Raw genomic sequence first — 12,586 nt, forward strand, 5'->3', positions numbered from 1 at the left:
AATTAAGTCATCTTCAGAGTCAAATATCTTCTAGTATTTTGGTTTTTCTAAAGTAGTGTTATAAAAATTCCTAGAAAAAAAATCATCCCAGGAAGTCTGATTTGATTTGTAAGAACGCTGGCAAGCCAATGTCACTGTTGAAGGACTGAAAGATGGTGTAGAATAGTGGTTTCTAAATTGTGGTTTCTCAACCAGCACCATTGGCAGCACCTGGGAACTTGTAAGAAATACAAATTCTTAGGTCCCATCCTAGACCTACTGAATTAGAAATTCTGAGTGGGCAGACCAATTTATGTTTTAACAAGCACCCCTCCCAAGTGATTCTAATGCACAATAAAGTTTGAGAACCACTTTAGGAAATTGGTAAGGATACAAAAGCCCTGGCCGTATTCCACTTCGAGGAGCCTAGCTCAGTGAGCTTTAGCTCTCCAGGTAAAGACTGAAGTTTGAGAACCACTGGTCTAGAGCTCTACCAAGGAAGCTCTGTGTGACTAGACCTCTAAGTAAATGCCCGCCAAGGGCCACCCAGTGCAGCACTAAGAGACGTAATCCCATATGCCAAGAGGGTGATTTATATAATACATCACATCCCTTTTCCAGGCAAACCACATGTTTTGGATGTTCTGTTATCTGAGTTCATTCCCATTGGCATAAAATAAACTCTAAAACAGCTAGTATCTCCTAGCTTAAAAAAATCCTCAACCCCACATCCCACTTAAGCTACCACCCCATTTTTCTACTACTCTTAATAGCCAAACTTCTTAAGACTTCTATTCTCTCCTGTCTCTACCTCCTCACTTCCCAATCATTTGTCAACCTACTCAATCTTCCACATCTAACACTATAATTCAAACTTTCTGGGGGGTCAGTGCTACCAAAACCTCCAATGTGCCAATCCAATCAATGTTTTTTCATTCTCATCTTATTTTGCTTCTTGAAAGTATCTGACAATTGATCATATCCACCTTTTTAAAACATGTTGCTCTCTTGCTTCCCAAAATGACACTCACTTCTGGGTTTCCTTCCTATGTCTTTGGCTTCTTCTTACTCAGTCCTGGATCCTCTTCTCCTCATTCTCTATATTTCCCCTAGGTGATTTCATGGTTTTAAAACATCATTTATATGCTGATGTGTCCCAAATGTATATCTTTAGCTTAAATTTCTCATCTGAGATACAAACTTATCTATTTACCTGCTTACCCTACATTTTTACTTGAACTTAAAATATCCAGAAATGAGTTCTTCAATCTTCCCCTTTTATATTTTCTTTTAATACTTCCTGTCTCAATAAAAAGCACCTCCACCCACCTAACTGCTTATGTCAGATATTTTTGAACTGCATAATAGCAAATCTTAAAAATATTTATTCAGTTTTAAAATGGGCTCTTTTATAGTCCTGACCAAAATTTTACTTTAAAGTTATAAGAAGATTAAGTTATGACCATATTTTCATAAAGATCACTGGTAAGAAACAATAATAGGAGACTTTATAAAAATAATTTTCTCTATAAACTCAAGTGATACTATAGATATAGCCAAATATATGTACACTTTCCACCAAAAATAGTATATATGTAATATATTTCATTACAACAGCTATGGGCATGACATATACTACAAAAACTTATAAATTCAAAATTGATCATCATAAATTTACAAAGTATTGCTGCTTTGTTTAGCTATTTCTTCACTGAAAAATATGAAGCTATGTCTAAGTATTTATGGTCCTAAATTTAAGTAAAAATTTTTATTATCAAAGAAAAATATATTTTCCCATGATTTCTGACTAAAAAACTTTAATTTAAGGGCATATTTCTAAGTTTATCTATGTTATAACTGAAGAGAAGAAAACTGTTTTTTAAACCAGACTTTTAAAGAAAAGTAACATCAGGAAAAAAAAAAAAAACTCACCAATTTTTTCATCCAAGCACATAATTTTCTCCTGAGTAAGCTGTAGCTCATATTTTTTCTTAGCAAGGTGTCGTTGAGTATCAGAAAGATCTTTTTCTGTGTTTTCATATAAAAGTCTGTAAACATTTTAATAATAAAACTAATTCTGAAATTTTGTTTTATCAACTTTTTAGTGTATTTAAATCTAAAAACTTTTAAGAATACTAATGTACATTTTTTTCTTCTTAGTATTTTCATTATAAAAACACATTATAGGAGGTTTGAAATATAAAGGATAAAAAGGGATCCTCAATCCACCACTCCAACATAAGCAACTATTAGCATTTTGGTGTTCATCAGTTTGTATTTTTTTGGCTACACATATTTTAAAGTTACCATATTCTAAATTCAAAACTGAATCCTGATTTTTTTTCCACCTACACTTAATCTTTAATATTTTTTAATCTTATTATTCAGCCCTCCAAATTATCATTTTCTGGCTGAAAAACCTTATATGAGCAGTAACCATTTACTTAAGTACTCCCCTAATATTAGACATTTAGGTTCATTTCAGGTTTTCACTATTATAAATAAATCTGTAATGAATAGCATTTCATTGAGTCCACAAACATTTATTAAGTGTCCAGTATGTACCAGGCACTAGGTGTTGAGGAAGCTATGGTGAACTAGGTGGGCAGTGGCCCTGGTCTCATGGAGTTCACAGTCAATAAACAAATATTAATAAGTAAACAGACTATAATTTCTGGAAATATGGAAGCTAGATAATCTGAAAGTCCTCTCACCACAAAACACTTACACATACTAAATATGATGTAAGAAGCATCCTTTTAAATGTATAGCAAAACTTAGAAGGATTTGTAAGGGAAGTCCCCTGGAGCCAAATCAGAGCAATAAGACAATGAACTGATGTTATGTTGGATACAGTTGGGGTTTGCCTGTCTCTGTGGCCTAGAGTCTTGCCTTTTAACTCAGAAACAGAAGATGAGGCCACAGAGATGGCTGCAACACAAGTATTAGAACTAAGGTCCGGGAATTCCCTGGTGGTCCAGTGGTTAGGACTCTGTGTTCTCACTGCTGAGGGCCCAGGTTTGATCCCTGGTTGGGGAATTAAGATCCCACAAGCCATGTGTCATGGCCACAAAAGAAAAAAAAAAAAAGAATTAAGATCCTCTACCATAAGGCCACTAAGGGCTACACTATTTTTTTTTTCATATTATTTTACACGCTTGAAGACTTCATTTTTTTTAAAGAGCTCCTGACTTATTTATTTATTTATTTACTTTATTATTTTTTTTGGCTGTGTTGGGTCTTCGTTTCTATGCAAGGGCTTTCTCTAGTTGTGGCAAGCGGGGGCCACTCTTCATCGCGGTGCGCGGGCCTCTCACTGTTACGGCCTCTCTTGTTGTGGAGCACGGGTTCCAGACGTGCAGGCTCAGTAGTTGTGGCTCATGGGCCTAGTTGCTCCGCGGCATGTGGGATCTTCCCAGACCAGGGCTCGAACCCGTGTCCCCTGCATTAGCAGGCAGATTCTCAACCACTGCGCCACCAGGGAAGCCCAAGGGCTACACTATTACTGGAGAGGACAGACTAGAAGAAATCAGCTTGCCAAACATTGCTAGGGCCAGGGTAATAAAAATAACTAAAAGTCTTCATTGGGAATTCTCAATCTCAAGATAAGAAATCAAAATAAAATCTGGTTCCAGGATGGTCATATAATCTAGAACACTCAGTGGAAACAAAAGTTCTCTGGAGGGACATGCCCTCAACTCAGGCACAAACTAAACCTCAGACAAAGGTCTGTAGAAAATGAGCTCACAATTCAATTTTAAAAACACATTAAGAAACAACTCAAACTTAGTGGGAGTCAAAAGACACACAAACTAAATTAAATCCCAAAGAACTTCAGATTATAGCATTATTAAATAGCAATTTAAAAATAGTTTTAAATACTAAGACATAACATAAGTAATAGAATACACAATGAAAAGAAAAAAGAACCAGCAGATTTTTAAAAGAACCAAAGAGAACTGCAGGAAATTAAACTAAAGTCACTGAAATAAAACTTTTAGAAGGACAACATCAAATGACAAGTTTAAGAACAAAATAGACACAGCTAAAGAGACAATTAGTAAGATAGAAAGAAAAATTAAAAAAAGCCAGATCAGAGGAAATTACCTATAATAGAGCACAGAAAAAAAGACAGAAAAAATACAAAAGAAAGTTTAAGAGACATAAAGAATAGAATGAGAAGGTCCAATATTCACCTAATAAAAATTCCACGAGAGAATAAACATAATATTCAAAAAAACAATGGCTCATATAATACATGAAATCTTAAACTAAAGAAACATCAATGAAAAACATAAACAGCAACTTTGAGGGAATGTAAATCATGGGTAGAGCCAAAAAAAAATCTGTATCTATTAAGACAATTATAAATGGAGGAGGGTAAAAGTATTTAAAGGGACACAAGCTTTCTACATTTAAACTGATAAAATGTGACACCAGTAGGCTGTGTTGAGTTATGTGTGTATAATGTAATACCTAGAGCAACCAATGAAAACATCTACATAGAGATACTCAAAAGTATTAAAGATAGATCCAAATGGAATTCTTAAAAATGTTCAAGTAACCCACAGAAAGGTAGGAAAAAGAAAACAGAGATAAGAAAAACAAAGGGAAAAAACAAACAAAAAAACAAATAAAACAGGAGACTTGAGCCCTAACATATAATAATTACATTAAATACATAAGGTCTACCTTATTTATGTTAGCTAAACACTAGAAACAATCAAAATGTCCCTCAGTAGATGAATGGTTAAACTGTGGTACATCCATACCATGGAATACAATGATAAAAGTACATAAAACTATACATACACATTGAACTAGTGACAATTTCTGCTTTTGATATTGTACTATAGTTATATAAAATGTAATAGCTGGGAGAAACTGGGTGAAGGAATCGCTCTGTATTTTTGCAACTTCCTTCCACCCTAAATTATTTTAAATTTAAGAAGTAAAACAAATTCTCAAATCCAAGCTGCACAACTAAACTAAATAAATAAAAATCTCAGGGTGGGAATTAGGAATCACTATTTTTTTTAAAGTTCCTTATTTGATTCCAATATGCAGCCAAGGTTGTTAAGGAGTGCCTCCTACTGCTGCTTCACCCAGGGGAGCAAAAGGTGAAAAACTGACAAAGCAGATGTTATGTAAGACAAAATGTTATTGCAATTTTATGGTGTCTCTCCTATCTTAGGACTCTTCCATCCCCCATAGTGTGAACTCAATGAGGCTGTTCCCCCCAAAGCACTGTATGACATAATAACTTATATCTCGATGGAAAAATGTGCTCACAGACCAAAATGACAAGACATTTGAAAAGACAAGTCATTTCAAAAGAAACAAAATATACTGATTACAGAATCCAGCAATACCAGATATATTAGAAGAAATAGATCAAAAATTTTTAATTAGACTAATAAACATATTAAAAGAAAGAGAAAGATATCAGCAATATGAAAAAAGAACCAAGGGGAAAAACAGATGTGACAAGTATGAGAAATGTCGTAGATGAAATTAAAAGAAAAAAAAAAAAGATAGTGTAAAGAGCAGAATGAATATAGCTGATCAATGAGTTAGCAAACTGAAAGACCAAATTGAGGATATTTCTCAGAATGAAGTGTAAAAGGACAAATAAATTGAAAACATGAGATGAAAAGTTAGAAGACTTACCAAACCTGACTTTAAGACTTACTATAGTAACCATAATAGAGAGCCCAGAAATAGGCTCACATTTATTCAGTCAATTAATTTTCAAAGAAAAGCAATACAATGGGGAAAAGAAACAATTGGTATTGGAACAGGTGAATTGCCATGTGGGGAAAAAAATGAATCTTGACCCCTACATCACACCACATACAAAAGACATAATATAAAAGCTAAAACTATCAATATAATGCTTTTGAGAGAAATCACAAACATATACATAAAAAGTTTTAACCAATTTTAGTAAATCAAATCCAAGAATATAGAAAAACTATAATACATCATGTCCAAGTGGAGTTAACTCAGGAATGCAAGGTTGGTTTACAATCTAAAATTATTTAATGTTATTCACCATATTAACACCCTAAAAAAAAAGAGAAAAAAGCCATATGACCAGATTAATAGATGCAAAATAGACATTTGACAAAATTCAATATCTACTCTTCACATGAACTCTCAGCAAATTAGGAATAGAACTTTTTCAATCTGATAATAGGCACCTACAAAGAGCCTACAGCAAACATCACAATGGTGAACGGTTGAATGCTTTTCTACTAAGATTAAGAATAAAACAAGGATGACTGTTCTCATCCTTCTATTCAACATTATACTAGAGGTTCTAGCCAGAGAAATAAGGCAAGAAAAAGAAACAGGCATTCAGACTGGAAAAGAAGAAGCAAAACTCTCTATTCACAGACAACATGATAATCTATGTAGAAAACCCTACTGAATCTACCAAAAAAAACTATCTTAACAAGTGAGTTTTAGCAAGATTGCAAAATACAAGAGCAGTACACAAAAATCAATTTTGTTTCTTACACAGGTATACCTCATTTTATTGCATTTTGCTTTACTGCACTTTGCAGATATTGCATTTTTTTTTTTTTTTTACAAATTGAAGGTTTGTGCCAACCCTGCATCATACAAATCTATTAACACCATTTTTCTAACAGTGTTTGCTCACTTCACGTCTCTGTGTCACATCTTGGTAATTTTCAAAATATCTCAAACCCTCCACCAGCAAAAAGATTGACTTGCTAAAGGCTCAAATGATAGTTAGCATTTTTTTAGGAATAAAGTCTTTTTATTTTATTTATTTATTTATTTATTTTTGGCTGCGTTGGGTCTTCGTTGCTGTGCACGGGCTTTCTCTAGTTGCGGCGAGTGGGGGCTACTCTTTGTTGCAATGCATGGGCTTCTCATTGCAGTGGCTTCTCTTGTTGCGGAGCATGGGCTCTAGGCACACGGGCTTCAGTAGTTGCAGCACGCAGGCTCAGTAGTTGTGGCTCATGGGCTCTAGAACGCAGGCTCAGTAGTTGTGGCGCATGGGCTTAGGTGCTCCATGGCATGTGGGATCTTCCCAGACCAGGGCTTGAACCCATGTCCCCTGCATTGGCAGGCAGATTCTTAACAACTGTGCCACCAGGGAAGTCCAATAAAGTCTTCTTAAATTGAGGTGTGTACATTGTTTTTTAGACATAATGCTATTGCACACTTAAGAGACTACAGTACAGTGTAAACATAACTTTTATATGTACTAAGAAGCCAAACAATTTGTGTGACTTGCTTTATTGTGATATTTGCTTTATTGCAGTGGTCTGGAACAGAACATGCAATATTTCCAAGGTCTGCTTGTACTAGCAAAAAAACAATAGGAAACTTAAATTTAAAAAGCATTTATAGGGCTTCCCTGGTGGCGCAGTGGTTGAGAATCTGCCTGCCAATACAGGGGACACGGATTCGAGCCCTGGTCCGGGAAGATCCCACATGTCGCGGAGCAACTAGGTCCGTGAGCCACAATTACTGAGCCTGCGCGTCTGGAGCCTGTGCTCCGCAACAAGAGAGGCCGCGATAGTGAGAGGCCCGTACACTGCAATGAAGAGTGGCCCCCGCTCGCTGCAACTAGAGAAAGCCCTCGCACAGAAACGAAGACCCAACACAGCTAAAAATAAAATAAATAAATTTATAAAAAAAAAAAAAAGCATTTATAATAGCATAAAGAATGTGAAATACTTAGGTATAAATATGACAAAGGGTGTACAAGATTTGTACACTGAAAAAATATAAAACACTGTTGAGAGAAATTTTAAAAGATCTAAATAAATGGAGAGAGATTTTCTGTTTATGGATCAAAGGCTCAATATTGTTCATAGTTAATTTTCCAAAATTGATCTGTAGATTCCACATAATTCTAAGCAAAATCCCAATAATAATTTGTGTATGTTGACAAGATGATCCTAAAATTTATATGAAAATGTGAAGGACCTAGGACACCCAAAACAACTTTGAAAACGAACTAAGTAGGAGGACTTAACAGTACTTGATTTCAAGACTAATTATGCAGCTTCAATTATCAAGACAGTGATACTAGCATAAAGATAGAAAAATAGATCGATGGAATAGAGTCCAGAAACAGACTCACATATATGGTCAACCAATTTTTTCACTAAGATGCCAAGGCAATTCAGTGGGTGAATGGATAATCTTAACAAATAACCAATGGATACCCATATACAAAAAACAAACAAAAAAACTACCTCTACTTTTATCTCATACTTTACACAAAAATTAATTCAAAAAGGATTACAGACCTTACATTTATGTAAGAGCTAGAACTATAAAACTGCTAGAAGCAAATACAGTAAAAAATTTTTAGTGACCTTAGGTTTGGCAAAGATTTCTTAAATAGAACACAAAAAGCATGATATAAATGAAAAATAATTTCAATTGTGCTTCATCAAAATTTAAAGTCTTTTCTCATCAAAAGACACTGATAACAAAATAAAAAGGCAAGCTCTATACTGGGGCAAGATATTTGCAAAACACGTATCTGACAAAAAATTTGTATCTAGACCCTATAAAGGACTTTTATAAGTTAATGATAAAGAGATAAACCAATAAAAAATGGGCAAATACTTGAACAGATATTTCACTAAAGAAGATATATGAATGGCAAATAAGTAAATGAACAGATAATCAGTATCACTGATCATTAGGGAAAAGCAAATTAAAACTACACTAAGATACTACACACCCACTAGTAAAACTAAAGTAAAAAGACAGATGATATCAAGTGTTGATCAGGATATAAAGCAACTGGCACTCTCATGCACGGCTGGTGGGAATATAAAATGGTAAAACAATTTTGGAAAACAGTTTGGCTGCCCTGGAAGCTATCAGGGGAACCACCACTGTGTCCTTGGGTTATAGGATCAGGGCAGCAAGGATTTACAGTGGTACTTATCTGGCTTTTGGTGGAGAGCTGCCCTTGACAATGGAGACCAACATTCTGTGCACTATACCTGACTGTTACAAGATCCTACCTGATGACCCTCATTCAGTATGCATCTGGGAAAAAAAAGCACCAATGCCTGCAGAATGGCATAGTAAATCAACAGTAATAAAGTATTTTAAAATACAGTTAAATTCTACTGTAGTCCAAGAAGAATACCTTCAAATGCCCTGACGGATTATTTTCTTAGCTTTCTTCTTGTAAAACACTTTTAAAATGCATGCTAATCATACTGCTCAATATCAAAAAAACAAACAACACAATCAAAAAATAGGAAGAAGATCTAAATAGACACTTCTCCAAAGACATACAGATGGCCAACAGGAACATTAAAAGAGGCTCAACATCGCTAATTATTAAAGAAATGCAAATCAAAACTACAATGAGGTATCACCTCACACCAGTCAGAATGACCATCATCAAAAAGTCTACAAATAATTAATGCTGGAGAGGGTGTGGAGAAAGAGGAACCCTCCTACACTGTTGGTGGGAATGTAAATTGGTATAGCCACTATGGAAAACAGCATGGAGGTTCCTTAAAAAACTAAAAATAGAGCTACAGTATGATACTGAAATCCTACTCCTGGACATATATCTGGAGAAAACCATACTTTGAAAAGATACATGTACCCCAATGATCACTGGCGCACTCTTTACAATAGCCAAGACATGGAAGCAACCTAATTGTCCATCGACAGATGAATGGATAAAGAAGATGTGGTACATATATACAATGGAATATTACTCAGCCATAAAAAAGAATGAAATAATGCCATTTGCAGCAACATAGATAGACCCAGAGATCAGCATATTAAGTAAGCCAGACAAAGACAAATATCATATGATGTTGCTTGTATGTGGAATCTTAAAAAAATGATACAAATGAACTTATTTACAAAACAGAAAGAGATTCACAGACATAGAAAACAAACTTATGGTTACCAAAGGGGAAAGAGGGGTGGGAGAAAGGATAAATTAGGAGGTTGGGATTAACATATACACACTACTATGTATAAAATAGATAACCAACAAGGACGTACTGTATAGCACAGGGTACTATACTCAATATTTTGTAATAACCTATAAGGGAAAAGAATCTGAAAAGGAATATATATATGTATATGTATATAACTGAATCACTGTGCTTTACACCTGAAACTAACACAATACTGTAAATCAACTCCATTAAAAAATTCTTTAGGGGCTTCCCTGGTGGCGCAGTGGATGAGAATCTGCCTGCCAATGCAGGGGACACGGGTTCGAGCCCTGGTCTGGGAAGATCCCACATGCCACGGAGCGGCTAGGCCCGTGAGCCACAACTACTGAGCCTGCGCGTTTGGAGCCTGTGCTCCGCAACAAGAGAGGCCGCGATGGTGAGAGGCCCGCGCACTGCGATGAACGGTGGCCCCCGCTTGCCGCAACTATAGAAAGCCCTCGCACAGAAATGAAGACCCAAGCCATAAATAAATAAATAAATAAATAAATAAATAATTTCTTTAGGGGCTTCCCTGGTGGCGCAGTGGATGAGAATCTGCCTGCCAATGCAGGGGACACGGGTTCGAGCCCTGGTCTGGGAAGATCCCACATGCCGCGGAGCAACTAGGCCTGTGAGCCAAAATTCCTGAGCCTGCGCGTCTGGAGCCTGTGCTCCGCAACAGGAGAGGCCACGATAATGAGAGGCCCGCGCACCGCGATGAAGAGTGGCCCCCACTTGCCGCAACTAGAGAAAGCCCTCGCACGGAAACGAAGACCCAACACAGCCATAAATAAATAAAATTTTTTAAAAAATTCTTTAAAAAATGGATGCTAATATAAGAGCCATAAATGTATTGCAATAATATCAATGCATATGATAATGAATGAGTCCAGAAAAGACAAGCAGAGGGTGTGGCAAAACCTTCCGGTGTCCACTGTGGCCGTCCTTATCCTGTTAAACTGCACTGCAGCCACATATCTTCCCAAATAGCCATAAGACCCCTGCACAACACAAGAATATACCTAATAAGAAAAAGGAAAATGGAAAACTACATTCATAATCAGAAGTTCTCAAATCAGACCTTTAAATCACTGACCAATAAACCCACACTGAAAACAGACATTCAAGAAATAGAAACTTTAGAAATAAAGCTGGTAGCTTCTTTTGCAGACTCTTCTAACTCCAATATGAGAAAACAGGCACTCAGAAAACTCGTTCAAGATATGTTTAGGGGCTTCCCTGGTGGCGCGGTGGTTAAGAATCTGCCTGCCAACGCAGGGGACACGGGTTCGAGCCCTGGTCTGGGAAGATCCCACATGCCACGGAGCAACTAAGCCCATGAGCCACAACTACTGAGCCTGGGCGCCTGGAGCCTGTGCTCCACAACGGGAGAGGCCGCGACACTGAGAGGCCCGCGCACCGCGATGAAGAGTGGCCCCCACCTGCCACAACTAGAGAAAGCCCTTGCACAGAAATGAAGACCCAACACAGCCAAAAATAAATAAAATAAATAATAAATAAATTTTTTTAAAAAACTGTTTAAAAGTGTAGTAAAAATGTGTTTATTAAAAAAAAAAAAAAAAAGATATGTTTAGGAGTTGCTTTTACCAAAGCCCAAAGGTGCTTTGGTTAAGCTATCTAACATGGTTTTTATCAAATGCCTATTTTGGGGCTTAAAACCAACCCTCTGTGCAGCCTTAGTAGGAGGTGTTAAAAATCAGGGTTCTGCCATGGGGTGCGATTCCCCTGATTTCTCTGTATGGTCTTATTCTCAAAACAAATTACTATTTGGTTCTCAAGTTGCACTCTCCATTAGAGCTCAGATGTATACACTTTCGTCCATTTCTAAGGGAGACACTCATTCAGAGACACTCAAAATAATGCTTTTACAGATAGTTGGTTATAATCAAGTAGACTCTCCAGAGAAACTCAAACCAGTGAAATAGAAAACTCTACAGATGACAGCACTGATAAACCAAGCTGTAATGTATGGTGATAGTTTTTTATAGTTTCCACTCAGCATTTTAACAAATAATATTACAAGCAACAGTTTGATTAGCAGAGGCTGAAATTCATGCTTTGTTACCTCAGAATGACTCTAAGACTTAAAATTCAAGATGAGAAATCTGCACTTATTATAAACCTCACTGCACAGAACAGAATGCTTCCTTCACAAAATGACATAATCAGAACCAAATCATAGATTTTTAAAGCAATTTTGGAAAATGTCTTGTCAGGTGATTTGTCTGGCCAGAAAGCAGATAGTGAAGGTTCTCAGTATGACATTAATATGGGATCTGACATACAGTTGCCATCTCCAGCTCAGAGTCCTAGAATAGATTTCGGTTGTTTCTAAATTTGGGCAATTATGGCTAAAGCTGCTATAAACACTGCATGTAGGTTTTTGTGTGGACATACATTTTCAACTCCTTTGGATAAATACCAACAAGCATGATTGCTGGATTATATGATAAGAGTATGTTTAGTTTTGTATGAAACTGCCAAACAGCCTTACAAAGTGACCGTACCATTTTGAATTCCCACCAGCAATGAATAAGAATTCCTGTTGACCCACATCCTCACCAGCATTTGTTGTGTTTCCGATTTTGGCCATTCTAATAGATATGTATTGGTAT

General features: G+C 36.3%; 1 protein-coding gene across 5 annotated transcripts in view; it reads right to left on the reverse strand.

Moving 5' to 3' along the window:
* Nucleotides 1-12,586, reverse strand: part of TSGA10 (testis specific 10) — a 101,983-nt gene that overhangs the window by 40,698 nt on the left and 48,699 nt on the right. For all 5 annotated transcript variants that reach the window (XM_061211039.1, XM_061211036.1, XM_061211038.1 and 2 more), the window contains one exon: nt 1,912-2,027. In XM_061211039.1, the coding sequence (XP_061067022.1) occupies nt 1,912-2,027 (116 nt within the window). The remainder of the gene's footprint in view (nt 1-1,911; nt 2,028-12,586) is intronic.

The sequence above is a fragment of the Eubalaena glacialis genome, chromosome 14, assembly GCF_028564815.1.
Source record: "Eubalaena glacialis isolate mEubGla1 chromosome 14, mEubGla1.1.hap2.+ XY, whole genome shotgun sequence".
Classification (NCBI taxonomy): Eukaryota; Metazoa; Chordata; class Mammalia; order Artiodactyla; family Balaenidae; genus Eubalaena; species Eubalaena glacialis.